Genomic DNA, 26,656 nt, shown 5'->3' on the forward strand with positions numbered 1-26,656 from the left:
CCAGCACGCGGACTAGCCGCTTCAGAGCTACGCTGCATCTCCTTCTGGAATGTCGCCAGGTTCTGTCTGCACCCTTCAAGCAATTTTTCAATCAGAAACTGCTGCAATGCGGCCGATAGGCCTGTCGTTTGGGTGTTCGTCTACTTGGTGGAGCAAACGAGACCCGCAATATGGCAGGCCCCTTAATAATAGTGCCGTCCATGCTGCTCGGAGCTGTTTGCTACGGATATCTGCGCCACCTCGGCGATTGCGTACAGTCGGACGCAGTGATGCTTGCGATTGCTTGTTCAGGCAGCTGCCTGGCAGAGGGTGTATTGAGATCTCGGAGAGATGCAAAGGCGCTGTCAGATGTCATGTGTGGTAACCGAGAAAAACAGAACACGAGGTTGAGAATGGCATGATAAGGTGATGGTCCGCACGTTCCGGCGGCGCGGACCGAAGCCAACCAACAGACTTCGATTTGTGATGTGTCCTGCACCTCGTCAGAACACCTCTGCTCTCGTCAATTCTCACGTCTGTCTTCAAAATCATCATGTATCTGCGACCGAACCCCTTGCACAGCTCGCGTACCTCCAAAATGCAACCCCAGAACGCAAGATACTTTGTGCAACGAGCGTACAGAGCGTGGAGGGTGCGACGAGGGCGACAGGGGCCTGGGTGTCTCCAATAGATTTCTTGCTGTTTGGCCCACCCTCATATTGACGCTATCGTTTATCATGTATCACATCTCGCGCTAGAAGACGAGTTGCCCACGATGTTGCTAAATGTGTCTTCCAGTGGTGGGCTCTCTGCACGCGCTCGTGTATTGCGCCTTGCAATCCCAGGCTCCGACAGGCTCTTCAAGAAAAGCTCGCACTTCGCAAACACGGCATGTTGCAGATCTTTCGCCATGTGGGCAGAAGTCCACAAGCGTGCCTTTCTCGTCCTGCTTGACCTGGCATGACGATCCTTTGGCCTCAACTTATTCCTCATCCCCGTCCGATAATTGCCCATCTCAAGTGCTGAAGTCGTTCGTCCAGCATATACTGGCCCATCACACCATTTCAAAGATCCTTCGCCTCCTCAGCGACTTCTCATCCTCGGTAGGCCCTGCAGTTGAACGGGTCTATCGGGTCGTATTTCAACCCGAGAGCTTGACGTTTGTGCAAAACTGGGCACGGTTGGTGCAGTCCACGTGTCGATCGCACCCACTGTTCGAATTCGTTAAGCCGCAGGCAGAATTTAGAAAGAAACGGGACCTTGCTTTGCGCAGGTGCACGCTTCCACTCCATCGGTGCTCGGGGCGTTTCGTCTGCGAACCGGCGGAGCTTTGCGCAAACAGCAACTCGTTTGTCTGATACCTCTGCTCACTGGAAGCATTGGCCTTGCTTCCGAGCTGTCAGGTAGAAAGACATTGTAGCAGAGAGTCCTCACATCATTGGACTTCTGCTTTACCATGGCACATGCACGCGATGACTCCTTTCATTCCCCTACGCGGGGGACGCCTTTCCATTCGCGAGGTCCGTCGACAGCATCTGATTGGAATGGAAATTTCGAACGACCGACTACCTCAGATACGAACAGACCTTACAATGTATCAGACTTTGCAGAGTCCAGGCGAGGGCTAATTCTGCCTGGCGTCAACGAGGGCTATCGACCTGCCGCGACGAGGCGGTATGACGACGAATGGCGACCCAGCCCGACGCAAGGCTCTTTCAGCAACTTGGTTTCTCCCACACGGCAAGCATTCCTACCAGATGGCACCACACCTCCGGCATCCCCAGGTTTTCACCCCGGATTCCCGCGGCCAGAGACACCGGGCTCGCCGTACGACCCTCCCTCACAAGGATCACTGGGCTCGCCACTCGCGGTGCCAGCCAATGTTGCTCACTCTCGGAATCAGAGCGATTTCAATGACAAAACGTCTTACGATGAGCGCTTCAGAGCAATTCCGCAAGACGAAGGTTCATTGCCACCTAAAGCAATGGCCAAACCACCTGGTCCTCCTGGCGGCCCACCTCCTGATGGCGGCACAACAGCATGGCTTCAAGTCCTGGGTGGCTATTTCCTCTTCTTCAACACGTGGGGTCTCATCAACGCCTTTGGTGTAAGCATGTGGTTCATCAGCCAAGTTATCAAGTCCCAACTGACACTCGGCACAGGTCTTCCAAACGTACTACAAAGGCACACTTCTCACATCAAACTCAAACTCCTCAATTTCATGGATCGGAACGCTGACTTCCTTTTTCCTCTGTGCGTCACCAATAAGCTGGGGACCAGTCTTTGACGTTGGCAATCCTCGAGTATTGGTTCTGTTTGGCTCATGCTCTGTCGTCTTCGGCATCATGATGACCTCGCTGTGTACAGAGTACTGGCAGCTCATTCTCGCCCAAGGTATTTGCTGCGGTATAGGCGGAGGCTGTCTATTTATCACAGCAACCTCGATCCTGCCCAGCTACTTCTCATCCAAAAGAGCGCTCGTCATGGGCATCTCCGCGTCTGGCTCATCACTGGGAGGAGTGGTCTACCCAATCATTTTCACCTACGTTCAACCTACTAGCCTAGGATTTGGATGGGCAGTACGAATCATCGGCTTCATCGCAATCATAACTCTAGCGATTCCCTGCATCGTCATCAAACCCCGCGTACGACCTCCTGGACGCCGCAAAATCTTCGATGCCTCAATCCTCAAAGAAGTGCCCTTCCAAATCATGAACCTAGCAACTTTCTTCGGCTTCGTAGGACAATACATCCCCTACTTCTTCATCGAACAATTCGCCGCAACGCACGATCTCGGACTGGAGTTCTGGATGCTCATCTTCCTCAACATCGGTTCCATCCCCGGCCGGATCGTCCCATCTTACATTGGAGACAAATATTTCCATCCATTGAAGGTCCTAGCCACGACGACAGCTTCAGCTACAATTCTCGCTTTCTGCTGGATAGCGATCAAAGATAGCACAGCGGGCTTGATCGTCTGGTGTTTCTTGTATGGCTTCTTTTCTGGTGCTTTTGTGTCGCTTCAGGGCGCGGCTGTGGCTAGTATGACCAAAGACCTTCGCACGATAGGGACTCGATTCGGGATCAATATGTTCGCGGGAGCATTGGGAATCCTCATAGGAAGTCCTGTTGGCGGAGCAATCTTTCCAAGCTCGTGGCCAGGCGCACAGAGTTTCTGTGGTGCGACGCTGGCCTGTGCGACAGCTTGTATCGTTGCATGCTGGTTTGCGTGGCAGGCGCAGCTGAAGAGTGAAGCTGCGACGGGTGAAAAGCTTGAGATGCGGTAATGTATCTCGAAAGAGATAATGTTTCTGTTTTAATGTTTGAGTTGTTGGTGTTCCTGAGCTTCCATCAGGAGGTGGTGTCAGCTCTGCAATCGGCAGGATCATCAAGCTTTTCTGGTTCCTGAATATCATATTTTCGGTTCAGCTGTGCAGAGAGCGTTTCGGAGGACATGTTTGGGACGGTTATGAATAATTTGGAAAGAACGACAAACGGCTCGTATCCGAAAGTGGAAGGCGCAGTGCGAGAGACAGCCCCACTACTCTGCATTTGATACAGTACTTGTAGTATACGCGTGCGGCTCTGGCATTCAATGCCGATGCCTAATATTAGAAAACTGCAAAAACACGATGACAGGGATATCTTTATAACTCTGCTGCTCCTCAAATTCCGCGAGTATGATCATCGCAGTGGAATGACTAGCGCAGCCTTTGACTGCTGTAAGAGCAGCCTACAGTTGAAGCAAGATCATGGCAGCTGGAGTTCGGCTAGACAGGCTAGTAATAAGCAGGTACGGAAGCTTTCATCCTGGGTGGCAGCGACTGTTTTCTTTTCGTTGACTACTACATAAGACTATCCCGCATGGACCCGCAAACGAAAATCAACAAAATCAACAACAGGTATGTAGTGCCTTCCGACCCAATCTGGCGTTGCCTTTCGACACGATCCTTCATGAACTACTTTTCCCTTGCACTATTTTTTAGTAAGTATATACCAAATGATAACAGTAGTCTGATAATATAATCTCTCGAAGCGCAATTGCGGGGGTTTATTGTGATGGGCCGTGCGAATCGGCGTGTGGTGGAGGGCGTAGCGATTGGTTTTAGAGTAGTATAGAGTATCACCAAAGCCCGGATAGAAGGTCCACTTGACTTCGGGCCCAGTTCGCCGATTGTGATCTGGGACCGTCTCCGCGATACTATAGAGGAATTCAGTTTCCGCAGGTGTAAACGCGATTTCTCCGACCCAGTGTGTAACTCCGCCTGCCACATAAGACTCGGAAGTCCCTTGTACAACGTCGCACGACGCGAAGGTGCCAGGTCTAATACCAAAGAAATTGAACGCATTGAATTCGTGACATTCGGTTCGTCGAGGGCAAACAGTGTTCCTTTGGACATGGTAAACTCCCGTTCGTCCTCCCTCAGTCCATCTAGGTGGCCCATATTCGTTTGGAAGTCTGCAGAAGTATTTGATCCTGTTACCACGCAGGCAAGTAGCGCTCGCGGCGCGGTAGAATGAGATGTAGCCTGAAGTATTTACGATGTGAGGACTGTGATCCGGCTGCGGCACTTGTCGAGCGCACATATCATGTAGAAAGAGGATACGATTGTTCGTTTCCTCGTCGTTGCGATCTTCGCGCCGGAAAGGAGGGGCAGGGTATGGCAAATCATCTCGTCGATGAATTGCAGAGCTTGTGTTCTTGTCGGGATCGACCTCGGATTGGACCATAGGTATTTCTGGTTCCGTGGTAATCCTTATAGCCTGGACCTGCGACCGGATGTCGTCCGTTGATACCTGGTGTATTTCGGCAATGGATTGGACCCATTGTTGCATCTTCTCGGACTCTAGTCCTTGTTGGAGCTCCTCGTTACTAAGGGCTTGTTGTTCGCCGTGCGTGTGATAGACCAGAATCAGAAACGCCCATACTGATCGCATACTGTGCTTGAATCTCGTAGTGTTTTCAATTGTCAGAAGTACTTGCTGTTACTTGCTGCTTCATATTCTTGAAAGACCGTAGGACGTAGTAGGCTATCTTATACAAAGGCGTTCAGCGGCACTTGGCGAGTTCCAGAGACCGATAGCATAGCAGAAAGTCTAACGGTGCAGTGAGAACGGCTTCGTATTGGTGGTGGTGGTGGTGTTGGTGTTGGTCATGGTCACAAAAGAGGCAAATGCTCAGAAGTCGATATATTTCCTGCGATCCGTTTCCCGGATGCATAGGACAAAGTGTAGTCGTCGATGTAATCATCGCTTTCCGATGAAGCTCGGACCCTTCCCTAGCGCTCTCTCGTGCACGACAAAATGGGGCGTACAGGACAGGATATGAAGTCAAAGAAACTTCGAAAAGCCCAATGCCCAGGTTCCGCGCTGTACAACGCCATGATCCGGCAGTTGACACTTCTCATGCGGGGTCGAGTTCGTCAGGAAACAAAAGGCCCGGTCTGGGAAATACAAGAAGGACATTGTCGCGTGCTTGTGTGCTCATTACGAGGCCAATCCTTGCTGGTCGCTCGACTCCGCCACCCTATCGACCATTTAGGCGAGTCATGTGGGGAAAAAGTTGTGTAGGTGATTGGTGATCCAACAATTGCTCAGCTCTGTCTCGCGTTGCTTGAACACGGGAAAGGATGGCTCGACGACTGACTTCCAACAGGCGTGGCAGCTGTCCCGCCTACGGCTGATCTGACGAAGGAGAGTGACTAATTCCAGCTAGGGAGAGTGACTTGGATCAATGCTGGATCAATGCTGTGTCAAAGTACATCGAGGTGTACTGCCGCCTCTCCCGATACTCGCCTTCGGCTTGGTCTCGTTCGTTGCCTAATAGAAATAATGCTATCCTTTTTAGGGGCCTATGCCTTACGCGCTCGGCTATCGTACGTCGTGCTCGCCTCGCTTGTCCAAAGTACATTCGGGAGTATCGTCAAAGTGCCGTCAAATTGCCTTCGAAGTTGACTCTCCGCAGCTTAGATTAGTCATCCTCCTGACCCAGGTCGGCCTGCGGCCGGTATGGCACGCATAATGTAGACGCAGGCGACCGAATTATTTGAACCTACTAGGCGAACTGCGGATGGAGCTCGTGTTGGTCTTGATCTTCGCCGTTGCTTGAGCCGTACGCCACACCTATGTGCTCCGAAAACTTCTGGATCCAGGCATTCGACCATGTGAAACTCGGAGCGAGTCTTGAGCACTGGCATATCGTGAGCTGCTGGAAAAATGGCCAACCCTCTCGCGAGGTTCCTGTTGTACTGACACATCCTCAGAGCTAGCTGAGGTGTCTCTACTCCCATGCCCCGTTTAGGACAGGAGGGAATCCTACTCGAATGACTTTCGCGGCATCTGACGCACTGTTGCACATTTCCGCAGAAAAGGAAAACATACCTGCGCTCTGCATCGTGAGTGCATGATTCTCATCGAGAGTCATCCAGTGACGATCGAACACATGACCCTAGCTGCAGCGCGGCTGCCCATTGTCCTCTCTGTGCGTGATGTATTCCATCCCTCATGCCCAGTCGCTTCCCCATGCTAACAAAAACGCCGTCACTGTGTCCTGTCCATGATCCCGTCAATCTGTGCACATTATGCTCGAATCGATCGATGACTGCAACCTAGATGTCGGAATAATCTCCTCGCCTGTGGTGCAGAGCGTAAGCGAATGATCGTTGGTCGGGAATTCCTCTCCTTCGCAGCCACTGCGATCATCTGCGGAGATGCTGCATCAGTGCCTGCTGCAGTGTGGTGATTCTGACAGTCTCATGGCGCAGCCTCCTTCCAGGCTTGACAACGGGGATGATCTTCTGCTCAAAGGTCTCGGGTTCGGCTAGGAGTAAACTGACCTGTAGCCTTGACTGCCTCGTCTGGTCTTCCGCCTGGGAGGCGGCACACCGATGCTCGAATGCTCTTCGATAACCTCCACGATATCGTCGCCTTCGACTCTTCGCTCTGGCATGAGGCCCTCGTCCACAATGACAGTCTCTCTCATGCGACTCGGCTCTCGGGGAGGCGGGATGTCGCGCACTATCCGCTCCTGTCGGATCACTCGTTCCCTCCTCGGCGATCTGCTGGTCATCTCGGTGCGCCGACTTCGTCTCGTTCCTCTGCTTCGACTCCTCCGTCGGACCACCACATCTTCTTCGTTTAGTGTCGTTGCGCGAATGAAGCCGGAGCCACTGCTGGCCACCCATAGCAGCCAGATTAAGAGGAGAAAGCCGGCCACGCTGCCGAGGACAATGCCGGCGACGGCACCGGGCGCTGGGCCGGAGTTGAGGCCCTCATATTGGGCGGGTATGGCAATCACAACGCCATTGGCGTTTTGTCGGGTCCGCAGCGAGCGTTTGACGTGGTCCACGGCCTGGATGACGGTGCGCGCGTAGGTGTACGCGGCGTCGCGTATCTGTGGAGGAAAGCGAGCGTCGGTGGTGGACAGTGGGATGACGGGCATGATTGCGCTGGGACGAGGTCGAGTCCCGAAGGCCCGGCGCTCTGTTGGCGTGTACAGTCGCTCCTCTTGTACGGTGCGTGGAGTTGGGCAGTGCGGGTTGGGCGGGCAGCGGAGAGATGCGGCGCGGCGGAGTGGAGTGGAGTCGGGGTGTGGTGTTTGCGACAGTGAGTGATGGTTTACAACTAACAATGCATTGCTCCGCACGTCGAATATGGTAGGCTACACAACGAGCGACAGAAGAGCGCTCCAGAAGCAGAGACAGAGACGGCGTGTGGAGGGTGTGATGTGCGAGGTGAGCTGAGGCGTCGATCGCTCCCGCCATTCGGATTTTGCAACCGCCAGCCACTTCCGTTGCATCAAAACAAGGCTATCGTAACGTCGCCGTCACCACCCATCCCGGCATCAATAATAACAACAACTGCTCGCTACCGTCGCGACCTTGGCCGTTGCGCTGTTCGGCGTCGGCGACATGCCGTTGCCGCTGCCACCACCGCTCCTCGCACTGCCCGCTGAACTACGCATCGCGGTGTACGACATGGTCGTCGCCGATGATCTCCGCCACTTCGCCCACTCCTTCTCTCTGCCCGCCCTCCTTCGAACGTGCCGGCAAGTCCGGAACGAGTATGTCGATGTCTTCTGCAGCGACGCGCATCTCACCATCAACGCCTACTACAGTGAGACAGGCATGTGGTCCGCCGTCACTGGTGCAACGGCAAAGCTGGCTGTCATCGTCCGCTGCTCTGCCACCCATCTCGTCCGCTACAGCTCGTTAGCAAGTGCTCAGAGAGACTGCGAGCGAGTATGCTACAGCAAACCCGAGAGGCAGCGCGGAATACTTACAATTCTGGTTGAGGACGATGTCCTGCACTCGACCTCAGCCACTCGATGGTGGCAGTGGTCCATCGGCCGTTGACAGCGCAAGTGGTACGCTCCCAGCGAGACACGTCTGCTCGAGTTCCCATTCAAGTCAGGTCCGGTTTATCCCTTTGCCCCATTGCATGCCGCGCCATCAGCGAGATACTTGCTTGCCAAGTCGCCTACTGTTCCCGGGCCTGCTCAGCCCGACTCCGTCGTGGCGTCTCATCCTAGAGCGCTTCGGTAGCATGAGTTGCTCTTGATGCCGTTGCAGCACTCTCGTGTTCCAGACTTGATGACAAGGATTGTGCCTTCTTTGCGGGACTTGCTTCGACTCCCGCTGGAGATTGTGCTGACGCTCTGGTTTGAGTATTGCACTTCGCAGCAATCGCTGAAGTGGCAACAATCCGACATGGCGATGGTCGAATTCTTCTGGCTTTTGAGAGAAACAGCAGGCAGGATACCTAGTCCGGCCACCTGGACTGGATCATCCGTGTCCTCGCCCTTGGATGCCCAAGTCACCGCTGCGTCGAGCATATCCATTGAAACCATTCGATCACTTGTTGGAGCAGTTGTGGACAAAGTGAAGTCGTGTGTGATTGCTATGCAATCCATAGCATGAGCGTGTCGAAGGTGGACCTAGATCATTCTAATAACAAGAGCGCGACAGCTTCGTACTCTGGCGTAATTTCGCACAGGTACCCAGCATGGTCAAGGTAAACCGACCACCGTGGAGGAGCGTGAACCCCGGGTATAGAGCAACCTGTGACGATTTGATCCCCTGCAAAGGCCTGCTTGTTCCGAGAGCACTCGTGGACCTGGCCAGCACTTGCATTTTCGAAACCTTCCAAATCTCCTGCTGCTGGTATCTCATACCCTCGCACACGACGATCCCGCGGCTCGCAGGCCCCCGTTCCCGATCGAGCGAATGTGGTGTGCAAGATATCACGTGCAGAGGACCTGAAGTCCGCAACCAGCCGAGTACCGGACAGGTGTGTCGCTTCCCGCTACCAGAAAGATATCAAGGCTATCCAATGTTGGAGACCATGCGGAACGCTCATCCGATCACGATGCAAAAGCACCTCAATTGTTGATATCCGGGTTCTGGTAATCGCGAGCTGGATATAAGTAGGCTCGGACGAAAGCTTCCTCTTTGGGACGGATGGTGCGAACGTGGGAGCACAAGACCTGCGGCTCCGAAGCGGCTCATCCCCAGCTTTTATCCGGAGATATGCGATGCGGATAGTAGACCTGGTCACTTGGCTTCTCGGTAACCGGTGGTGTATGCTATTGATCCACGTTCGAGGTCAACGCGCCGAGTAACAATGCCAATGCAATGGACATGGGGAATCGTTTTAGGGGCGCTCCAATACGCCCAGATGCTACACAAGAGTCGATCACGACGTTCATGGTACAGGCGCAAAGCCCACAAATTCCTATTGAAGGCCATGGGAGTTGTCAATTGATGCACAAATAGCCGGCTACGTTTGCTGCATGTGGGATTCGTTCAGTACGGGTGTGGTCTCTACACCGCGTGCCAATACCACCGACCTGGGCCCCGAAGTAGCACGCAACATCACCCACGAGATCTGTCTCACGACGACGAATCCGAGCCATTCGGTACCCGACAGTAGCAAGGTTGCAGACTCAAGCTTCTTCTGCTGCATCACTTTCCCCCTTCTGGAAGCTGATGCTGTACCAGGGCCAAGTCGTTTGCGCAGGCGTTTGGAAAGACTTCGCGAAGGGAGCATCCATGGCAGGCATATAGGCTCGCACTCTAATGACGCGTGCCAATACTGTCAACCAAACCAACCAGATTGTCCCGGCCCGGTGCTGTGCAAGCTCAATCTCGGTCTTGGTCATTTGCAGGCTGTCATGCGGACTGGTCTAGTCCTCCAGTCCCCCAGAGACACATCTCATTCTCACCGCCTGTGATGAGGGCCTCAGACACTGTGCAGAGCTCAACCTCGACGTTTTCACAATGCTGTACTTTACAGAGCTGCCTGGCAAGTGAAGAGCGTCCAGCTTCGCTCGAAACAGCAGTTCCGGAGTGTCAACTCCGAATTTTACGGCACTCGTTCCGATGTGTATGGAAGCGACATCTTCATAGGGCTGAACGTGCGACAGACATCTGGCATTGACCACGGCAAGCCGAGACATGGGCTTTGAACTCTAATTCAAAGTCCCACCAACATCGTAGGGCACATGCCGCGGGCACTCGAATGTCAGCATGACAACTTTGCAGCAACACTGCCCGATATCACGATAAAGGATCAGCATCGCTCGCGCGGGACAGTATCCAAGTAGCCGGCCTTGTCTTGACCTGTCGATTGTCATTCTCAAGCTCTTGTGACGACTCGAACGGATGAGGCTTGACAACTTGCACACGACGCAGAGTCCGTCGATCTGATTTTGAGTTCTGACCATGTTGAGAAGCGTGGTTCATGAGCAGGGAGTCAAGGACAGCGCTGGTTCCTCCACCTCAGGGTCCCCCATGACTGTCAAACGATCCATGTCAGCACGCCGTGAAAAGTCAAAAACCGACAAGCCTCACTAGGATCTAATGTCCCTGGAGCCTGCTCAATGCACGCAATGCCAGACCCTCGTGGGTATTCCTTCACCCTGGGATTCTGACCATGCTGCTCGCTTCACCTTGTCCTCATGCCCCAGCATGGCTGACCAGGCCTCCTGGCTACGTCTCAGAGTCGCACAGAAAGCGTCCAGCGTCGAGTGCAGACTCGGGCACTTCTGAGTTACCCCCGGTCCTCAATTCGCGCCCTCATAGATCTGTGGATCTCGAATGCCAAAACCCTCCCTACCAAGGGATCGACCTTCCAGGGATAAGCGACCATGATCTCGCAAATGCGACGCTAGTTTACGAGGCGATCTCTTGAGTGTACGGAATTGGAAAATTGGAATTTGTCGAATTTCTGAATGTCGAACCTCTGACTGTCGAATCTCTTCATAATATGTCCATTGATATGGCTCTGGTAGAAGCGGTCACCTACAAAGGAAATCGGGGCGCAATTGGATTCTGTCGGACGATCCGATGCTTGAGATATTACAGGTCCGACTCTTGAACATGGCCCCGCTAAAGTACCATCAGGTACACGAGAAGCGCGGATAGCGGTGTGGTATCCTACAGATCTCACAACACCTGCACTGGCGTTGCTGTTCCCAGCAAAACGGAAGTAGTCCACCAAACAGTTGATCGGTCTCTTGCCCTCCCTCTTGTTTCGGAGCCGAAATCTTGTGCATGTTCCCAGGATGAATCTGTATGTTCTTGTCAACATGGATTTTATGGGCACCCTGCTCAGAAACGCGGTTGGTCTGGTGTTTGCCCAGAACGTAATGACATAAACAAAACATCCTGGAGCTTGTCGTTGTCCAAGTGACAGGTCTCGGCAGACGTTTGCAGTACCGGGGAGTGCTGACTACGATCTCCACGGAGAGACGTCATGACAAGACTTCAGGAGAGTCTCTGATACTAATGAAAGAAGTAGTAAAACGCTTTTCACGAGCTGCACAACGCTCTTCCCTCCGAGTATGATGACATGTCGCCACTTCGACGAGGTAAAAATGCCGCAGCAGCGTCATCAGTGACATTGAAATAGATCCGCGCAGAGGCGACTCGCCTATGATTACTGAGGACGGTCGTTTAGACCAGAAAATGACGTTTGGTGCGGAAAAGGGCTGGTATAGCGAGCGCTACCACTGCCGCACGCTCTCGTCATCAAATTCTTCACTGTGCAGGGGAGTAGCGGCAAAGGTCACGAAAAGGCAAGTGATCTTCAGTATCCGCTCAGTGATGAAGTCTTGCAGGTATAGTGAGACTTGCTCGCTGCGGGTTTGCACAGGTGTAGGCTAAACCGGACTTCTGAAGCTGACGACGCAGGTGTTGCACTTTGTGATGAGAACAACAACGAAACAACACATGGTTCCAGCATCTACTCCCAAGAGTACAATTCAAGACAAAACTGCGTACAACTTCTGCGGCAATGACGAGTCTCACATACTGTACCTTTTCCGCCAGTGGCTGAACGAGCTTCATGCTTGAGGAAGAACGCTGTCAGCAACACAAAACAAGACCTTCCACCTCAAAAAGCCAAAACTCAACAGACGATAGGAGTTCGCTCCGCACGTAATCGAACGAGAAGACATTCATGCTTTTGCTATCCTGCAAACACAATTCTCTCCGCGCCCGCATCTCCCACGGCTCCCACTTCTTCCACCTCTTACGCACGACTAGTGCACACGCCTCATTAGGCCAAACACATGACTTCATCAAGTGGCAACACACGATCCTCGATCCTCGCAAGAACAGCGGCCGGGCACAAGCAACATCCCGTGAAGAAAGAGCCGTAGTACAGCAATAATTGCCGTGAAGAAAAATCCACCGGCATGGAGTCCGTTGTCGGGCCATTTGTGATGAAGAATGAACAGCACACCACGCAAAGAACTCAGAAAAGTCCACAAATACAAATCTCCTTTTTCCCCCTTTCGTCCGAATATTGTATTGACGACGAGAACTTCGGCTTCTTGTCCCATTCTGAACCGGAGTAGCCCTCAGTCACATGTAGCGTCTGGGAACAAGCTTTTCGATAGAAGGGAGTTGGATCCGAGACAGAGAGAGAGTGAGAGAAAGATTAGGCGAATTTGCCGTTTGTGGTATGGAGTACGTATTGTAGTTAGGTACAGAGGTACAACAACAACATCCACAAGGAAAGACAGGGGTTGCGCAACGCGTCGTATCGCGATGTTTTGCAACTGGCTGGGAACAAGACCAAATTTCCCGTGGGATGATTAGATGTCTTGCTTGAGTCGCGCGATCTTTGGGAAGGGATAAGAATGATTCGTGTTGGATCTTGCGATTCTCGCGATTACTGAACATTGCGGCTTCGAAGTCATGAAAGTCATGTGTTCAATTATCCTTGACAACAACAAGCTTGGACAATGACCAAGGAAATAATTCGAGAGATAACATCAAAATCACAGAAGTCAAGAATGCCAATCTAAAATGTGTCGTTCTCGTATGCATGTCTGCCTAGAAAAAGAAAGGAAAAAATCCGTCCGTGTCCGTGACTCCATGCGCTCAACGGAAAGTGAAAATCTACATCTTTGCCCGCCCGCGCGCCCATTCCAATAACTCATTTGCACCGATTTCATGCCTGTGGTCGTAAAGGTATTCCGTAAAAACTCCGCATTGCTGCAATCCTGTGCAGCAGCCTATTCTATCGAGTAGGCCTCCGAGTGGACCTTCGAATATGCCATCCTGCTGCCCAGCCATATCTCGACTTTCTGGAGGGTCCTCGCTCGATTCTACGAGACAGTCGTCATGCTATATATCAACTGAGAATTCCCAGTTTCCTGAAAACTAGTCAGCAAAGGCACGGAGAAAAGGTTGAAAGGGCAATAGGTTACTCACCATCCTTCAAGTTCTTGGCAGTGTCGTCCAGCAGCACAATACGACGTTGGTTGCAATAACTCGTCTTGTCCATCATATCCACCTTCAGCTCCGAAAGCTGCTCCGTGGGCTTCTCGAACATCTCCGAAAGATTCTCGACAGCCATTTCCAAATCCTTTTGATTGTCCTCGAAAATCTCCGTTTGGTTGTTACGCTTGAGATAGTACGCGAAAGCATATGTCCACTTCAGGGTCTGTCGGCACATCTGAAGAGCGTGCGAAGCGTTCTCGAGAAATTGGACCTCGATCCATGACAAGCCGGATTGGTTCTGCAGAAGTTGCATCTTCTTCTCGGTCTTCTCGAAGATATTCTTGTCCAGCTTGGCAGACTGCTCGTGGTTGGCGTATCGATTGTAGTAGTGGAGATAGCGCTCGAGCGATTGTCGACTCTTGGCTTGAGCATCACGAGCGTCTAATCCAGACTTCTCTTCGTATCGATTGCAGTTGTACCAACTCGTGCCATGCTCGGACCAAACACCCATGCACATCCAGCAAAACTCATTCCGGCATTTGCGACAAGTCATGTGGTTGCAACCTCCATTCTTTTCGATCGTCGACTGGCACTTCGGACACTCCTTCGTGTTTGCGTTGATCCAGTTCGCGGTCTCGCTGTCGTCTTCGCATTTCTTGAGCCACAGTTTCACCAGCTTGCAAGGGCATGGTTGGTGATCCGCCAATGTGCAGCCGAAGCAAAAGCTGTGCTTGCGATCACAGATGACAGTCGGCACAATTCGATGCAAGTCTCGCTTCTTCACCCCGCACTCAATGGCGTAGATGCACTCGGGCGCAGGGCACCACTTCAGATTCTCTTTGTCATCCACATACGTTCGCATCAGCAGTTCATGGTACCGGTCTTTGAGCTCGGTTGGCACTAGTACTTCCAGCGATTTGGAATCCACAATCTTATTGCATCCATCGCCAGGGCACTTGATCCGCGCGGCCTCACCCTCATCTCTGATCTTTTGAACCAAGTAATGTCGATAGCAGTCGACGCAGTACCGATGTGCGCACTTCATGGCGAAGCTCTGCAGGCCTGGCTCGTCCTCGCAGCAGATGTCGCAAGCGAAACCATCTATCGTTTCGATCCGAGGTGGGTCTCTTTGTAGATCTTGACCAAGGCCTGCCTTCTCCAATGTCCCCTCCTGATCATCCATGTACTGCTCAATGACTCGCTCCTTGTTCCATCTGGCATATCGAAGTAGTATTGCTGTCGATTCGTGGGGCTGTTCGAGTAACGTGGCGACCTCGTTGATCTGTTGGTCCTGCTGTGCCTGGATGTCTGTGGGGCTGTAGGCCTTGAAGTCGACCTCGAACGCCTTCTTTTGCGGCTTCATAAGCTTGTCCTGCGATTGAAACATGGCTCCCTCGTCGTCGTCGTTGAAGTCGTCCATATCGCCGTCGGAGTCTATAAGTTTCAAAATGAGCATGTTTCCTTGACAAAACGTAGTTGCACCCTCTTCGCAGAGCAGGCTTCATGTGTTTGGCAAACAGCTTACCATCTGCACCGAAATCGACGCTGCTATCCTCATCGTCCATCATGCCGATATCCCCGCTGCTAGCCAAGCTCTGCACCTCATCGTCGCTATCCATGATGTCCTTGTCGCTCGCTAGCGTCTGCGGTGTAGCAGGCAGCGCCGCGTCCACGACAGGAACCTTGCAGTGTGCGGTCTTGGTAGCCTTTCGAGCCGCTGTTTCGAGGATAGGAGCGTTGCTAGCAATATTCTCTCGCTTTCTCTTGACGGAAGGCGTGGTGGGCCACCGAGTCGCAGCCGTCTCGCTTGGACGAGACAGCAGCGAAGTATTGAGGCCTGAGGAGTCCGAGGTGCTGACTGCTGCGGGTAAGTGGCGTTTATCTCCGTTCGCAGTCCGAATGCTCGAGTGAGGCTGAGTGGATGCTCGAGCGTGGAGGACAGAGGCGAGACCTCAAAGACGCATGCCTGTGCCTAGGCGGCGAGGGTGAAGGAGCGGTGCGAAGTGAAGGTGACGGCGGAAACGGGTTTGTCAGGTGCAAGTAGAAGGAATGACGCTGCTGGCAGCAGGCACGAGAGGCTCCTGCCGGAAGCGGGAGCGGCAAAGCACGTGCCTTCTAGAAGGCTACCAACACAAAGGATTGTCTGAGACCAGGTCCAAGAATCTCCGGAATCATCGATGTCATGAGCAGCGATCGTGCTGGTCGTCCTATCTATCTGGAAAGCGATACAAAGTTGTGTGCAAACGCAGGCGTCGAACGGAACTTCGCAGCGGAACTCGAAACACGAAGCGATAGTAGTCAATTGAGGGGTGGCGTGGAGGATCACCCGCTTATGGTCATTCGTACATATTGTCTGGTAACGTCTAGTCCTCATCACTGTCCTCCTCCTCGCTATCTTCGTCGTCGCTAGCACACAAAACCTCCACCAATTTCTCCGTGTCTTTGCGAACAGCCACCAATTCAGCTGAAGCTGAGCTCCTTGCATCATTCCACCACTTTTCAAACCCTTCTGGCTCAATGATATCCTGATGGGCCAAAGCATTGGACAGGAATAGCAAAATCTTGTCGCCTTGACCACGGTGTACCAGATCCGTTTGAAGGTAGAGCAACCAGGATGCTTGCTCCTCTTCCGAAGCAACGTAGGCAGTGATGATCTCCTTGTATGCAGGAATGAGCTCGTCGACTGCCTCCTTTGGCGACCTTCCACTGTCCACAATCTGTGCTGCGCGTTTCGAGAAGGCAGTCGCTGTGACCCGCACAATCTGTTGATCCTCTGCATTGACTCCAAGAATGAGCGCCTTGAACTCGGTCTTGATGTCGTCAGGTGTGTTGCCCTTCGCCATATCATCGACCATCGAGTTCACTGCTTCTTGGTGGAAGTCCTTCGCCTTCTGCCTCGACTCGCCGTCTTCTTCGGAGCCGGCTGATGCGAAGCTATCACTTCGGCCCGTGTCTCGCCTAGTGTGGTGCACTTCCATGTCCTCATCGTCGTCTTCTTCAGAGTCGAGGTTGCTGATCGCATCATCTTCGACTATGAGGTCGACGTCTTGTAGGCCGGAAAGTAGGCTGTCCAAAGCTTCCTCTTCATCATCGTCCAGTTCCAAATGGAAGCCTTCGCCTTCGGGACCAACCACTTTGGGGTCAGCAGCCACCTCCACGATCTCATCGTGCTCGTACCCTCGCTTTCGCTTCAGTCGAGATATTCGCTGTTTCCCGCTTACTGTCACTCCATCGGACACCTTGACACCATACGAGATCAGTGCGCCGTTCTCGATTGTACAGCCGTTGCCGATAACTGCGTCGTTAGCAATAACAGCATTGCCTATCACCGCATCGTCGCCAATCTTAGCGTCATCCCAGATGTATGCTCCATCGATCTTTGCCCGTGCTCCGATCACGCACCGCCTGCCAATTACACTGTTCGTGATGACGGTGCCATCCCCAACGCTAGTTGCTTTCCCAAGGATCACTCTCCGATTTACTCGACTGGATCGTGCCAACTGGACGCCCTCCTCGCGATAGACGTTGCCTTTGTAGAGTTGAAATGACTGGCCGGCGACCATGTTTGTATCGGGCGTCAGAGGGTAGCTCCATCGGGAGATGACATCCTTGCTGATAGAATCGAATGACCTCAGATTGAGAACCCTAGCTGCGTACCCCTCGCGAGCAATGTGCGTGTGTACAGTGTATTGGAAAGTTTCGAAGTCCTTCAGAGTGCCATGCAGGAAGCCGCGCCTCGGGAGTTGCCAGTCGAAATTGTCTGTATATTGGGCCAGTACTTCCGGTGTGCAAATATCAATGCCGCAATCAATAAGATCTTCGTGCACGTCAATCTCATCGTGGTCTTTGAAAACCTCGCCTGGAATTTCCACCATAGTGCTCTGTCCGGGCCTCAGCTGTTCATAGTGCACGCAGCGATGTGAGTTCGGGTCAATGACAAAGATGCGTCGCTGCTGCTGAGACTTCGTCCTATGTGAGCCTCCAGCTTCACGGAGCACCATGGTCATGAGAGCTTTCTTGTCTTTCTCGCGTCGAGCTTTGTGAGCAGCCAGTGCTGTATCAAGTGAGATGTTGGCAACGACATCAGCGTATACGGCGATAAAATCACCGACAATCAGTTGCTTCGCGTCCAGGTCTCTCATGCAGTCGCCTACAGATCTTGATGCCGACTTGATGACTTCAAGGGCGAAAGGCGAGGTGTCTTTGACCCATTTTGAGTGGCTGTTGCAATATCAGCTTCATCTTCGTGCGCTCGGCCAGAGGTGTAGCGCATCCTGCAATCGGGTTCATCGCGGTAGTGGTCGCCGCCTGGAGCAAGGGCTCTTACCTAAGATACTCTTCCACCGCATCAGTGTGATTGCCGCAGTACAGATAGACCTCTTCCACACCGGCACCAGCTAGGAACTCGAGCGTATACTCAATCAAGGGCGTGTTGGCCAGTGGAAGGAGGCATCTCGGCCGCTCGAGTGTGAAGGGATTAAATCTGGTTTCGAAAGAGTCCGCGAAGACGACAGCTTGCAAAGGTTCCTCGCGCTTCTCCTCGCCGCCTTTGTTGTCTTTCGTCGCACCTTTCTTCCCTTTGGGAGGCATGTCGCTGATATCTTGCTGTGGGGAGGATTGTCAGATATCGTTGGTGTTGACATGGCAAGACCGAAGGTCTGGAATTCTTTCATGACTCAGCGTTTGGGATGCGCCAAGACTCCCTCCAACCTCGCCTGCGGCCATGGTTCTGTTGTGGGTTGCAACGAGATCAGAACTACCACCTCGCGATTGCAAGTCGTTAGAGGTCTGAGAAGGAGATAGGAATATGCCCCCCGTATATTTATGTTTCAAGACGAGAATGCCCGAATGAGCGAAGTAGACGCTAAGAATTGCATATGATCGATCAGATCTGCCTTGGTATTGGCACGCAGCTACCTAAAGATAAGAATAATTCTCATTCACACTCTCTCCTCGTCGAACTCGGGACACTTCGCCATGCCCAGCGACGGCACTTCCTTTCCTAGCGGCTCCTTGAGCATCATTACCTGGAACAAATTTCCCTGTCCAGTGCCAACAAGCAAGCAACCAAGCGAGCAAGCAACAAGTCCAATTGCAACTGATGTCGCCTTTTCCAACGTCAAAGTTCCCCTCGGTTCACCACCAGAACCGCAGCCAGACTTCAAACCAAATCCTTTCTCCAGTGCTCCGCGCCGAGCCACATAACTTCCCCAGAGGCAAATCAGCAATGTCGCTGAACGTATCTACATATGTACAGGGTATCAGGCCAATCAGGACGCTGCGCGACCAGGATCACCGTGGCGGCCGTTGTTGCATCATGTGAGGTGCAGGTATTTGTCCCATGGAAGGATTAAACATCTGCTGGCGTTTCGCATCTATGCCCATGTCAGGCCCACCAGTGATGCTATCGATGGGTCTTCTTTGTGCCACTTGGTGCGGCAGCATTCCACTCGCTGCAGGCGCATACATCTGAGTCGATGGGGCGTGAAGTACGGGCTGCGCATACGGCGTGGACATGTTGTATGCATCGTCACCAAGATTGCTTCCAGATGGTGAGCCCGCTGTCAACTGGTTTGGCGAGTTCCAATTGCTATTCGTTGCGGGAGACGTGGCTGGCGACTCTTCGCTCTTCAGACTGCGGTTGGTGGCTTTCAAAGGAGGTGCCATCGGCTCCAGACCTTGGTTGTTCTTCTTTAGATGAGACAAGTGTTTCTCCAGCATCGCGAGCAGACCCTCCTTCGTGAAAGGCTTCGGAAGGACATCGTTCATCCCTGGAAAGATACTGTTAGCGCTGCATTCTGCTCCATTAGGGACGCATTCCACTTACCATGCTGGAAGTACATCGAGATATCGTCGCTTCTGATATTCGAAGTCATGGCGATGATTGGCGTCGCGTTATCGAACTGGCGAACCAAGTGCGTAGCAGAGACTCCGTCCAGGTTAGGCATAATGATATCCATCAAGACAAGGTCAAACTTCGCGCCGGAGTTGAGCCTATTGACTGCTTCCAGTCCATCGAGCGCAGTGTCAACTTTGCAGGCGAAAGAGTACAAGAACTTTCCACCAATGCGTCTGCACGTTCCATCGTCTTCAACCAGGAGAATGTGAGGCGTGCGCGTCCAACCTGGATCGAATTGGGCGCTCTTCTTGCGAATGTCAGGCTGCTGCGCTGGTTGGTGATAATTACCATCAGGCCCCTTCGCCGGCAGCGGATATGGAATGTTATTGACGTGGTCGCCGTACATTGGATCAATCCCTTGAGGATTTTGCCCGATTGGATATACCAGCGTGTCCAAATCATAGCCGTGGGAGCTCGATGAGGCTGCAGAGTGTGGTTGTGCGCCGCGACTGGATGAACGTGTGCCGCCATTTCGTGACAGATGGTCCGGAGGTGGTGTGGTGAGCGTTGCATTCATTCGTATCGCCGCCTCGTTCATCTGTTCCAGGTTCCGGGTATTCAGCATGTGGTCGGCATTCACCTGCTCGAGCAGTTTCGAGGCATGCTGTAACGGCGAAGCAGGCACGTCGTCTTCTGGAGGTGGTAGCGAATTGCTCGTGCTCCCAGGAGTGCCCCCGTTGACACCGTTTGCGTTCGCAAAAGGATTTGGATTGACGATCCGGCTTTCCCTCCGTCTTTGCGCATCGACAGTATTCAGAAAGTTCATGACATATTGCATCACGTGCTCGTGGTTGACGACAGTTTTCTGCACTCCAATTAATTCCTGCATCATGATCGTATGGTTCATGTTGAGGTCGTTGTATCTCTCCTGCAATTGTTGCAGTTGCTGCTGGGTCGCCACTAGTTGTGTGTTGATCATATCAACTTGCTGAGTGGGCAGCAGTTCACCATCATTACCCGTATTTGCTTTTCGTGGTGCTGGAGCTTTTCGCCGGATGTTGTCCAGCGCATCTTTATTGTTCATTTTGAAATCGGGATGCTTGAATTCCCATGCCTGCTTATATTTGAGCTCAACTCAATTCTTTTCTTTTGCTGCAACCTTACCCCAGGACCGTATGGCGATGCGCCGCCTTCTTCGTTGTTATGCCGTACTTTGTGGAAGTCATATTTGTTCAACTGCCGCACAAAACTGGCAAAGTTGCTGTGCTTGAAGTGTTTAGGCAGGATATGCTTGGTGAACTTCTCGTTCTGCGCGCGTTGTTAGCGCGTATTATGTCTGATTTTTCTTGTCCTTCCATACCTCCAATACCACGAAGCTGTCACCTTCATTGCCCCATCGAACGACGCTTTCATCCTGTGGTCTCTCAAGCATTCTGAAGAGTTCTTGTCAGTATAAGGTGCGGTGAAGCGGGTAGCGGTCGTGCCTACTTGTAAAGCTTGCGAACCTGCACTTCATGGTCAGCACGCTCGCCATTACACCCAAATGTCTCCTTTCTAGCCCCAACATACAAAGTCGCTGCTGTTGCTGGCCCCTTGGCCCGATTGACTGTCCATGATGGCGGTCTGTCTCTACGGCGGTCCGGTCGCAGCGCACAAAAGGGTCCTCCACATGCGCCCGCACGGCGTCGGTGGCCTCGTGGCAGAGAAAGCACAGCGTCGTCCGAATCCGGGCGGCTGCGTGCGTGCACTGCGCGACACCTCGGCCCTATGTCATTTGCGTCTGTCGCAACTCCAATCGCCCTGCGCCGGGTGTGGTGTGTGCAAGCGGAAGCGCGCAGAAGGCTCGCCCGGCGAGCTGGTACTCAGGAATGTGGAAAGGGTACAAAATCGGATGGTATGCTATGCAGAGGGCCAGACTCTGCGCAATAACGGAAGAGACTCGAGGGAGAGGCGGGCGCGCGCGGCGGTGGTAGCGACAAACGGAGATGCGCTTCTTGGAGACGAGGAAGAATCGAGCCGACTGCTCGTAGATTGGTGGCCGGGGACGGTGTCGATCAGCACACGGAAAGAGAAGCGCCTTCGGTGTGAACGGGTACGTCACCAATACACGGCGCAGCTGGTCAAGACAGCTCTGTGGGAAGAAGTACCAACGACTGCACAAGGCGGTCACAAAGGGTAGGTCATCAGAGTTGTACAGGGGCCAGTAGTATAGACTATAGGGCGAGTGGTGGAAGGTGGAGCACGTTGAAACAGGCCAGCAGTGCCTACAGCAGACCATTTCCGACCCCTCAATCTTCTGCTTCCGGCGCAGACAGCAGAGCAGCCGTGGGAGAAGGGTTTGTTGGTCTGCTGCTGGCAAGGCGGCAGGCTCTCGCGCTGCCACGATCCACGAACTGCCAGCTCTGCAAGTGGGCGCGCTTCGCTTCCTGCGTCCATTCGTGGCCATGGTCGACACATCTGATCTGCGCCTCCCGTCTGCCCGCCGCGCAGGTGATCTGGGAACAGTCGAACCCTGCAAATTACGGATGTCACGACCATGTGCCTGGGAGAGCAGCAATAATACCGCTGCCGTCGAGCGCTGCTGGAAGGATGGAGGGCGTTCTTGCGCACTCATGCCGCCACCGCAGCGCCCTGTCACGCCTGATGAGCCTCCGGCGTCAAAAGCAGTGCGAGATGATGAGGGCATGGCGTCTTTGGTCGGCTATCTTGACAGCAATAGGATGAAAGTCGTCCCGAGCGAGTGGTAGTCGAAGTCAATTGTGCTCGTGGTGGACGACTTCAGCTCATCTTCAGCTCACATCAATGGCGGCATTGTAGACCACATTGTGAGACGTTCTCCCATGGTGGATGATAGTAAAATGCTGTCTGCCTCCCGCAATCCTTGCCGCTCATGCACACAGCCCACGGCGAAAAGCAGCCGATGTGGACATTCGGCATCGTGGACCTCCAACGCGGGCGGGTTGACGTTGCTGCCAAAGTCAATCGAACCTCGGGTCTGCAAGAGCTTCGAGAGAGCTTCTACCTTCCCTCTGCACACTCACAGCAGCAGTAGCTATGTTCGCGGCCCGCCACTTCGCCTCTGCATCCTTCAAACAATTCTCCAAACCACTTCTCTCATCAACACGTCAATTCCACGCAACAGCCGCAATCATGGTCAAAGCCGGAGACTCCATCCCAAACGTCGAGCTCGTCGAGGGCGCTCCCGACAAGAAGGTCAACATCGCTAATGAGCTCTCTTCCGGAAAGGGTCTCATCATTGGCGTTCCTGCTGCCTTCAGTGAGTAGCGACACTCCACCTGCATTTGCTGCCGCATGTCTTGGCCGCGGGGGGCGTCTGCCACAGTGACAAGTGGTCTACTAATGATGCTGATCTTCACATCCACCCAGGCCCTACGTGCACAGCGAGGCACATTCCCGAGTATCTGAGCCACAAGAGCCTCAAAGGTATGGATGGTACACTAACTCCCTGTACTGTACTGGCAACGGTTATGCTGACGGGCCGGACAGATGCCGGCAAGGTCTTTGTCGTTGCCGTCAATGACCCATTCGTGTAAGCTGCTGCTTGCTGTCCCCGTACTGCCCAGCTTCGGCATACTCGTCGGCGACCTCTGCAGGTTCGAGACTAACACGATCTGGTGCAGCATGAAAGCATGGGCAGAGTCATTGGACCCAAGTGCAAAGTCTGGCGTAAGTAGCTGATCCATCCTCCTGGATCCGGGGATATTGGTGTCCAGATACTTCCGACCCGGATCATCACAGACGTTGTGCCGGCCGTTATGCTCACATGTGGCGCTGCAGATCCGCTTTTTGGGAGACCCTCACTCTGAACTTACCAAGGCCTGGGACCTGGAATTCGACTCCGCTAAGGTCTTTGGCCAGAACAGAGGCAAGCGTTGTGCCATCACCACCGAAAATGGAAAGGTGAAGTCGGTTCACATCGAGCCTGACAACACGGTATGCCTCGAATGATGTGTTCTTCACGCTATTTGATTTGCTGATTTGGTTCGCACCTCTAGGGCGTGAGCGAGTCTGCCGCCGAGAAGGTTCTGGCCGCACTCTAAGCCAACGCACATCACGAAATCATGGGGCACAACCTCCACAAGGCAAGTCTCATGCCAAGCATAGAGAAAGGAAAAATAGACGAGTACAACACGAGAAAATGACAATTGATCATGCATGCTTCGTATCAACCTATTTACAGAATCTCTGTCCAGTGCAAATGCTCAGCAAACTCCGATTCATGCAGACCCTGTCGCCCTGTATGGGGGACCCAACTCCGACATGACTAAAACAGTCTGATGCAGCCGTCGCCGCGGCCTTGCTTTCACAACCCCCCCTTTTCCCCCTTGAGCGCCGGCATGATGTTCACCGGGGTATCGAGCTATCGAATCACAACATAGCACATCGTACAACTTAATTCAGCAAAGCGGAATTCATGACAAACCAAGTAGTCCACCCTGTTGGGCGAATTTAAGCTGGTACTCCCGCAGGTCCGCCCAGGTTCGGAGTTCGGTGTCCTCGTCATCTGGGTTGCTGCTGCCATCAGCTTCGCTGTTGGCGGGGCTGGTACGCTCCAGCTTCATGAGAATCTTTAGGAATGCACTCAAGTATTCTTGAGCTTGCATGGCCAAAGGACCTTTACGCTGGTCAGGCGTTTCGAGAAGAGTGCTGGCAATTGAGCGGATCTTCATTGTCTGCGGGAATGTCAGTGACTTGCTCGGGGCACAACGGTCAGTGATAATAACTTACAAATGAGTCGGCGTTTGGCTCCATGTTGACCTGATCAATACTGCCAAGGACGGTGAGGAGGTCCTTCACGATGCTCTCACGCTCATCGTGCATCTCGTGTTCAATCATGTCGTAGTGACTGGTTGGCACTTGGGGCACCATGTTGTCGATGCCGGCAGCGGTGATGCCCGCACCAGGTGAGCTCGGCAGGGAGTGGGGCGATTGTCGGGATCGCTGATGTGCTTCGCAGAGGTTCCAGTATTTCTCCACCAAGTAGGACCTGGTCGCTAAGCTGGACGCGTAGATGTTGGCCTTCTGGATCTCATGTTGAGTGCGGCGTCGCTCTTCCGCGGTCTGCTCGGTCATCGTTCGGGATGAGGGGCTCATCAGTGACTGGGCTGGATCCCGACCAAGCTGAGGCTGTGCGGCGAAGGCTGGGTAGAAGCCTCCGTTCTGCTGGCTCGGCGTGCCGACATCCGTCCGGACAGTAAGCTCCGAGGGAAGGTTGCTCATCGATTCTTTGCAGCGACGCAGAGATTCGTATAAGACACGTTTCTGTCGATCCCAGTCGACGATGGCGTCAATGCCCCATGCCATTTCCATGGTGGCTACGGCGTTGTAGGAACAGTACACGCGGACGTTGGCATTGAAGCCAGCGATCGACGGAATCAAGCCCGCTGGCTGTTGCTCCGTGTGTGTTGGGTAGATGCAGAAGTCGTCTACCTCGGCTGGCAATGGAGGATATGGTTCAGTGTGGGTTGGAGGAGGGATGACCAGTTCGCCGAAGCTGGCGCCCAGCTGCTCCATTGACTTGACACTGACGAACATAGTCCAGAAAATGCGGCGACCCATCTCCAGTGTGATGTTGTCGACGCTCTTTTCGCTGCCGTGATCGATGCCATTTGTGCGACTGCCCATGGCCGCTGGGAGCGAGCCCAGCTGTGCGTAGCTTTGGGCCTTTGCCTTGTGCAAGCCAAGGGTCCGGAGGATGGTCAAGCATTCGCCGAAGTATAGCCGACCCAGACGCCATCTGAACGTGTAGACTCCCGTCAACGCCAGGAAGTAGCTGGTGGCAGCATCGTACACATTCAAATTGTCGCTCTCCAGATATCCAGGTCCACGCGCCGCAGCGCACACTTTTTGGCATCGTTGCACCAGACTCATGTGGTTGGGAAACATATTCTCGCGCTTCTGAGCTTTCAGGTGCAATCGTGGTTTTCGCGGAAACGACGCGACCAATGCGCCAATCATGGACGCAAGCAGTGCCAAGAAGGACTTGTTCGTAAGATCTTCTCTGCGCTTCCATGCCTCGCGGAAACTGGGCTCGTGAGGGAATGGACACAGCGGGTGGATGTAGGTGAAGAAGTCGTCGATGAGCAGATCCAGCGTCTCCACGGGACAAATCGACTCTGCTGACAGCGGCGATGATGAGAGCCCGACCAGAGCGTGCGCGGCGTTCGTGGGCGAAGCTGGCGATGAAATTCCTGAGCCCGGCGTGCTTGCATTGGCTTGCTCTTCGAGCCGCCTCCTCTTGATGGCCTCAGCATGGCGATTGGGAGGACCTCGTCGCCGGCTCGGTCGGTCGAATGTGCATGGGATGTCGAGTGCAGCACAAGCTCGGCAGGGGGGACCCGTCTCGTCGCACTGTTTCCATTAGAATTGCTCGACCTCAGGCATTGCCCGGACTGTCTCTCACATACCTTAACTTTGCGAATGGAGCACGAATCGCATGCTTTCCGTAATCGGTTCGTCTTCTGTGGCTGCTCTGGAGTGTTCGTCTGCGTTGGGGGAAGTGACAGGCCGGCTGCACTCGTCGGGTGGCTCGTCACCGGCGTGGGCTGCTGCAGCTGGTGCGAGACATGTGGCATATAGTGTCGTGACTGGTCGTCGGGCCCCGAATGGTGCTGGAGCTCGTGCGCGAGACTCTGGATGTGCTGGCTCGCGGGGCTGTTGTGGCCTGTGCCGGGCAGCGCCTCGACTTTGGGATAGATGGGCTGGTTCAGACTGCTGAACTGCAGCTGCTCCTGCTGGGCCGGTTCGAGCAGCTGCTGGGCGCCGCCGGGAGGTGGGTAGAGGGCGTTGCCGTAGTGCTGGTCCTGCTGCTGCTGTTGCTGCTGCTGCGGCGGCGGGGGCGGCGGCGGGTAGCCATTGGCGGCGGTGTTGCCGTTGTTCATTTGCGCCAGCATCCAGTTGTGCACCTGGAGCTGCGATGAGTAATAATTCGACATCACGGCGGCAGACATTCGGGACAATGGTGGGCGAGCTTTGGGTAGAGACCCAGAAGTGTAGCGCGAATCCGCGCGAAAGTGGGCGCGGTGTCGCCGGTAAATAGGTCGCTGGCAATGATACACAGAAGCGGTACTTACGGTGACGAGCAGTT

The 26,656-nt window shown here is 53.6% G+C and overlaps 10 protein-coding genes across 10 annotated transcripts; 4 read left to right on the forward strand and 6 right to left on the reverse strand.

Moving 5' to 3' along the window:
* Positions 1–1,435: 1,435 nt before the first annotated feature.
* On the forward strand, positions 1,436–3,266 carry RHO25_011956 (uncharacterized protein; the record flags this gene model as incomplete). Its single annotated transcript, XM_023603366.2, has 2 exons — positions 1,436–2,086; positions 2,142–3,266. 2 exons carry the CDS (start codon positions 1,436–1,438, stop codon positions 3,264–3,266), a joined length of 1,776 nt encoding a protein of 591 aa, XP_023454879.1.
* Positions 3,267–3,954: 688 nt separating this feature from the next.
* On the reverse strand, positions 3,955–4,917 carry RHO25_011957 (uncharacterized protein; the record flags this gene model as incomplete). Its single annotated transcript, XM_023603367.1, has 1 exon — positions 3,955–4,917. One exon carries the CDS (start codon positions 4,915–4,917, stop codon positions 3,955–3,957), a length of 963 nt encoding a protein of 320 aa, XP_023454872.1.
* A 1,670-nt stretch (positions 4,918–6,587) lies between these two features.
* RHO25_011958 (uncharacterized protein) lies at positions 6,588–7,420 on the reverse strand (the record flags this gene model as incomplete). Its single annotated transcript, XM_023603369.1, has 2 exons — positions 6,588–6,612; positions 6,816–7,420. 2 exons carry the CDS (start codon positions 7,418–7,420, stop codon positions 6,588–6,590), a joined length of 630 nt encoding a protein of 209 aa, XP_023454874.1.
* Positions 7,421–9,769: 2,349 nt separating this feature from the next.
* RHO25_011959 (uncharacterized protein) lies at positions 9,770–10,043 on the forward strand (the record flags this gene model as incomplete). Its single annotated transcript, XM_023603370.1, has 2 exons — positions 9,770–9,913; positions 9,978–10,043. The coding sequence occupies 2 exons, from the start codon at positions 9,770–9,772 to the stop codon at positions 10,041–10,043; spliced, it is 210 nt and encodes a 69-aa protein (XP_023454875.1).
* Positions 10,044–13,613: 3,570 nt separating this feature from the next.
* Positions 13,614–15,893, reverse strand: RHO25_011960 (uncharacterized protein; the record flags this gene model as incomplete). The annotated part of the gene is made up of 4 exons (XM_023603371.2): positions 13,614–13,642; positions 13,701–15,143; positions 15,235–15,622; positions 15,837–15,893. 4 exons carry the CDS (start codon positions 15,891–15,893, stop codon positions 13,614–13,616), a joined length of 1,917 nt encoding a protein of 638 aa, XP_023454404.2.
* A 179-nt stretch (positions 15,894–16,072) lies between these two features.
* Positions 16,073–18,299, reverse strand: RHO25_011961 (uncharacterized protein; the record flags this gene model as incomplete). Its single annotated transcript, XM_023603372.2, has 2 exons — positions 16,073–17,930; positions 18,037–18,299. 2 exons carry the CDS (start codon positions 18,297–18,299, stop codon positions 16,073–16,075), a joined length of 2,121 nt encoding a protein of 706 aa, XP_023454405.1.
* A 702-nt stretch (positions 18,300–19,001) lies between these two features.
* Positions 19,002–21,162, reverse strand: RHO25_011962 (uncharacterized protein; the record flags this gene model as incomplete). Its single annotated transcript, XM_023603373.2, has 6 exons — positions 19,002–19,480; positions 19,537–20,662; positions 20,713–20,856; positions 20,909–20,981; positions 21,037–21,053; positions 21,118–21,162. The coding sequence occupies 6 exons, from the start codon at positions 21,160–21,162 to the stop codon at positions 19,002–19,004; spliced, it is 1,884 nt and encodes a 627-aa protein (XP_023454645.1).
* Position 21,163: 1 nt separating this feature from the next.
* RHO25_011963 (uncharacterized protein) lies at positions 21,164–21,727 on the forward strand (the record flags this gene model as incomplete). The annotated part of the gene is made up of 1 exon (XM_065603466.1): positions 21,164–21,727. The coding sequence occupies one exon, from the start codon at positions 21,164–21,166 to the stop codon at positions 21,725–21,727; it is 564 nt and encodes a 187-aa protein (XP_065459538.1).
* A 971-nt stretch (positions 21,728–22,698) lies between these two features.
* On the forward strand, positions 22,699–23,609 carry RHO25_011964 (uncharacterized protein; the record flags this gene model as incomplete). Its single annotated transcript, XM_023603374.1, has 6 exons — positions 22,699–22,825; positions 22,936–22,992; positions 23,056–23,098; positions 23,190–23,235; positions 23,347–23,502; positions 23,565–23,609. 6 exons carry the CDS (start codon positions 22,699–22,701, stop codon positions 23,607–23,609), a joined length of 474 nt encoding a protein of 157 aa, XP_023454644.1.
* A 372-nt stretch (positions 23,610–23,981) lies between these two features.
* On the reverse strand, positions 23,982–26,504 carry RHO25_011965 (uncharacterized protein; the record flags this gene model as incomplete). The annotated part of the gene is made up of 3 exons (XM_023603375.1): positions 23,982–24,242; positions 24,298–25,920; positions 25,977–26,504. 3 exons carry the CDS (start codon positions 26,502–26,504, stop codon positions 23,982–23,984), a joined length of 2,412 nt encoding a protein of 803 aa, XP_023454647.1.
* Between the last annotated feature and the right edge of the window lie 152 nt (positions 26,505–26,656).

The sequence above is a fragment of the Cercospora beticola genome, chromosome 8 (assembly GCF_033473495.1).
Source record: "Cercospora beticola chromosome 8, complete sequence".
Taxonomy (NCBI): Eukaryota; Fungi; Ascomycota; class Dothideomycetes; order Mycosphaerellales; family Mycosphaerellaceae; genus Cercospora; species Cercospora beticola.